The following is a 4,286-nucleotide window of genomic DNA, read 5'->3' as shown; positions in this document are numbered from 1 at the left end:
CCCCTGCCTCCTTCCTTCTCACGCCTTCTCCCCAGTCTTCCGAGAAGGCCTCGCTGAGTCCAGGAAGGCCTTCCTGGCGAGTGGGGCCATGTCACGTGTGGAGGAGGTTGTGTGTGCCCTTGGTGGCTGTTGGAGTGACGCGCAGCACATAGAAGATTGAAGTCCCATCCCAAGAGGCTTCGGTGCTGGAAAGGCCTCTACGCCCCTCAGGGATGCTCTGAGTACGTGATGTGTGCGGGGCAGGTGGGTCTCCAGCCCCCGGGGCGTCGGCTCTCCGAGGTCTGAAGGCCGGGCCAGGGCCCTGAGTCTGCGTGTCCAGCCAGCGTCTCAGTGACTGCTGCCTCAGGGTGGCACCCCTGTTTTGGGAAACACCCTTTTGGAAGCAGTCAGTGCACAGTGCTCCTTTCTGCTCCCTGCTCCTGGCTGCGCCGAGTGAACGGCCCGCAGCCCGAGGCTGGCCTGCTCATTCCGGCCTCTCTCTTCTAGGGCTGCCGCCTGGTGCCTTTGGGCCAAGCTAAACTGACCTCCGGTCGAAGCCTGGAAGGCCTTCGGCTGCCCAGTGTCTGCGGAATCCTAGATCGAAGGCATTTCAGAAGCGCATCGTGTGTGTTCCGCTAGACCCCGGACTGGCTGTGTGGGCCCGATCCCCTTGTGGTGGTGGTCCCCTGGGGGGAGCCAAGGTCAGGGCTGTGGTGCCTTCCTGCTCTCGCTCAGGGAGCAGGTCGGGGCTGTCCCCCTGGGTGTGGGCGGCGAGGGGGCCTCATGCTTCTGCGGGCTGAGCTCCTGTCACACCCCCTTGCGTGGGGGCCCCTGACTGGACCTGCGGCCCCTGCAGGAGGGCGGGCCTGTCCGCACCTGCGAGGTAGTCGCTGCCAGCGTGTGCTGTCGAGTGTTTGAGAGGCAGGCTTGGCCTGAGCCAGGCCTGTAGGCTGGAACATGGGCGTGGGGGTGGGGTGGGGAAGCCAAGTGACAAGGGAGGCTGGTGGCCTTACCTGAGGTGGAACGTGGGACTCCCCACTGGTCCCTGTCAGAGCTCGCTGGATGCCAGTGCTGTTGGGGGGCTGACGTGGTACAGCCCGTGTGCCTGAGCACCGGGGACCCAAGGTCCAGAGTCACCATGTGCACTTTTTTTGTGGTGTCTGTGATGTCATAACCCACCCGGCATGCCTCTGAATGCTAACTTTCTTTTTCTTTTTCTTTTCTTTTCTTTTTTCAGGAGGAAAACGGTTTGTATTCTGTTGTGGTTTTTTTAAACTCTTTCCAGGAGGGAGGGGACACGGTCACCAGATGTTGTGGCCTTGTCCGTAGCTCTGCCGGGCATGGGGGCTGCCTCTGTTCTCTGTAAATGGGCGTGAACGGTTGGATTGTGGCAGGGGCCACAGGCAGGCCAGGACAGCTGCTGGCGTGGAAGGCAGAGGCCACGACCCTGCAGGCAGCCCTGTTGGTGCACGTGTGTGTGTGTGTGTGTGTGTGTGTGTGTGTGTGAGCATGTGTGCCTGTCACCGTGGGTAAGCATGTGCACGTCATTCGGCATCTGAGGGGCGGGACCCAGGCTGCACACGAAGGGTCACCTGTCCGTCCCCCAGTCACCTGGGGCAGCCCCTTCCGAGCAGGCGGACAGGGTTGCCTGTGGGTTGAGCTTCTGGGATCCCCCAGGGCGGCCTGAGCCAGGGGCCAGTGCTGGGAGTGATGTCCCCACTGTGGTCCCAGGCCCACCCAGGGTGGGTCACCACCACCAAGGAATTCGAGGTTCCGCCAGAGTGCTGTGTGAGAACGGAGGGGATGTCAGGGACCAGGAGCCTTTGGACATGTGTCTTGTTGCCCCTGAAACGCCCCTCTCCTCTCACGACCCCCGTTCAATGACGGGAAACAGGCCTGGAGTCTGGAAGCCATTGGGTCATTGGCCAGGGCCGCCCAGCGAGTCAGGGTCAGGCCCACTCTCGGAGACGCTGGGGGCTTGCAGCTAAGCCTTTGATCTTGACCCATAGGACCCTTGTGGCCTTGTGGGGCCACTGTCGGGGGCAGATGCCAGGTGGGCAGACGGACAGACAGACGTGGCTCCCAGGGCCGCCGCTGTCGGGGGGGGGGGGGGGGGGGGGGGGGGGGGGGGGGGGGGGGGGGGGGGGGGGCGTTTGCAGGGCGGGGCGCAGTGGTCTGCGGAGCCAGAGCGGAGCCACCAGGGAGCGCTCCCAGTCCCGGCTTCTTCTGCTCCCGGCTCTTCCGCAGCCGTCAGCCAGTCGCCAGCCCTCTTTGGGGCCTTGGTTTCCCCACGTTCATCCTGAATGAGGGTCCTGAGAAGCCCACGCACAGGGGAGATGGGAGAAGACAGGGGCCCTGTGTGAGCACTTCCTCTGTGAGCCTTGAATCCTCACGGTAGCCCTGCAGGGTCCAGCGACGGATGAGGAAGCTGAGGCAGGGGGAGCGGGGTGCAGCCAGCGGGCGGGGAGGGCTGAGCTCCTGGCTTTGCACTTGGGGATCCTGACCATGATCTCTTGGTGCTGCCGTCGGGGGTAGATGCCCTGGACAGATGAGACTTGACCTGGGGACCAGTGAGGGTGCAGAACGTGAGCCTGGGGTGCCGCCGAAGGGCCTGGCATCAGTGAGGGTTTTCCTTAGGATGGGGTGAGGAGGGCAGGGGCAGCAAGGGAGATGGGATGTCCGCTCCCGCAGAGCCCCTGACCTTTGAACCGGAGATCTGCCTGGTGATCTCACGGTGCCTCCGTCAGGGGCAGAGTCAGGAGCAGATTCCCACCTGCCAGGGGTGCGTGGCCTGAAGGGTGAGGGTCCAGGCCATGCAGGGGGTGGTCCGTGTGTTCCCACCACGTCCCAGGTGCCCGGCGTGGAGGCTGGGGCAGCTCTGTTCTCAGAGGCCAGAGGCCGCTGCTGGGTGGAGGCGCTGAGGCCCCCTAGGGGTGCTGCCCTGTGGGCTGAATGAGTGAATGAGTGAATGAGCGCCATCCTCCCTTCTCCCGGCACTCCCCTGAGCCCCTCCCCTTCCCAAGGCAAGGAACCCCCCCCCACCCCAACAGCCAGTTTGCCACTCCCAGGGCAGTGTGACCTTGGCCTTGGCTGAAGGTGCTGCAGGGGACTCCAGACGTAAGGGGCACAGGGCAGCCGGTCAGGTCTCATGGAGGAGGAAGGCCCAGGCAGAGATGAGACTCGACCCTCTGGGGGAGGCAGCTCCCGGGGCCCCCTGCCCCCCATCCGAGCTAGTGTTGCCCGTAGGAGGTGTGGGGCCTGCTTTGGGGTGGTAGCCCAGACTCCCCACTCCTCTGACCCCCTCCTCCATCCGGCCCCACCCGCCCTCCACCGTCTGCCTTCAGAACAATCAGAGTCAGAGTATCTTTAATTTTGCTTTATTTTTGGGGCGGGAAAGGCGAGAGGGTGGGATGGTGGGGGCGTCTCCTCCCCGTGGCAGAGAGCGCAGAGAGCGGTGGTGTGGTAGCAGCCGGCTCAGCACAGTCTGCTGGGTGGTTGGGGCCTTCCTCTGTCTCTCTCGGAGCCCCCTCCCCTGTCGGGGGCCTCCGGGGCCCTGGGCTGTCAGTGCCGGGAGGGGAGAAGGGAGCCCCACCACGTGAGGCTCCCCCTTCGGTATCCCGGGGGTCCCAGGGACTCTCGGGGATGCAGGTTCGGTGAGTATTGGTACGTCGGACCTTCTGTGGAGAGGCACCGTCCAGGTAAGGGCAGAGCTCAGGGCCAGGCAGAGTCAGTGTCAAGGGTGCTGAACCAGAGGGTGGGGGGTGGGCTGGCTTTGCAGGGGGTGGGTGAGGGAGGTGCCCCAGCGCTCCACGAGGTGTGAGCGGGGGCGGGGGTGGGGCGCAGGGGAGCAGGAGCACCGGCGGTGGAGGTAGAAGAAGTCACTGGAGCACCCGAGGTCAGTGTCCCAGGACGGCACATGTGGCCGCTCGTTTCTCCAGGGGGGCGGGTCCCCGGCTTCTGCTTGCTTGGCTGCCTCTGCTCTGCCTGATTCTGCACCTGGCCTTGGGTCATGGGGTCACCTGCGCGCCGCTGCTCTCCCCCTCGTGGATCTCACTCCCAGCTGCAGGCCTGGGACCTGGGCAGTTAAGACGGGACTGTGGTTGTGTAGCCCTGAGCTGGCTCTGGGTCTCTGACGGTTGGACAGTCCGTTGGTGGTGGCGGAGATGATGTTGCTGGTTGATGAGTTGAAGGAAGTTTTGCCCTTCTCGAGTGGACTCCCCTTGGGTGGGGAGAGGCCGGAGGGGGGCGCTGGGTCTGAGCGAAGCAGGCAGAGGCACGGGGAGGCCGGCAGGAGACTCCGTGGGAGC

At 64.7% G+C, this 4,286-nt stretch overlaps 1 protein-coding gene across 1 annotated transcript in view; it reads right to left on the bottom strand.

Moving 5' to 3' along the window:
* Positions 1–3,986: 3,986 nt before the first annotated feature.
* Positions 3,987–4,286, bottom strand: part of RTL1 (retrotransposon Gag like 1) — a 3,722-nt gene continuing 3,422 nt past the window's right edge. Inside the window, exons 2-3 of the mRNA XM_029950859.1 lie at positions 4,114–4,198; positions 3,987–4,054 (exon numbers count right to left, since the gene is read on the bottom strand). Of these exons, the coding sequence (XP_029806719.1) occupies positions 3,987–4,054; positions 4,114–4,198 (153 nt within the window). The remainder of the gene's footprint in view (positions 4,055–4,113; positions 4,199–4,286) is intronic.

The sequence above is a fragment of the Suricata suricatta genome, chromosome 9 (assembly GCF_006229205.1).
Source record: "Suricata suricatta isolate VVHF042 chromosome 9, meerkat_22Aug2017_6uvM2_HiC, whole genome shotgun sequence".
Classification (NCBI taxonomy): domain Eukaryota; kingdom Metazoa; phylum Chordata; class Mammalia; order Carnivora; family Herpestidae; genus Suricata; species Suricata suricatta.
The sequence above is the reverse complement of the archived record's forward strand: the minus strand, read 5'-3'. Positions and strand labels throughout refer to the sequence as shown.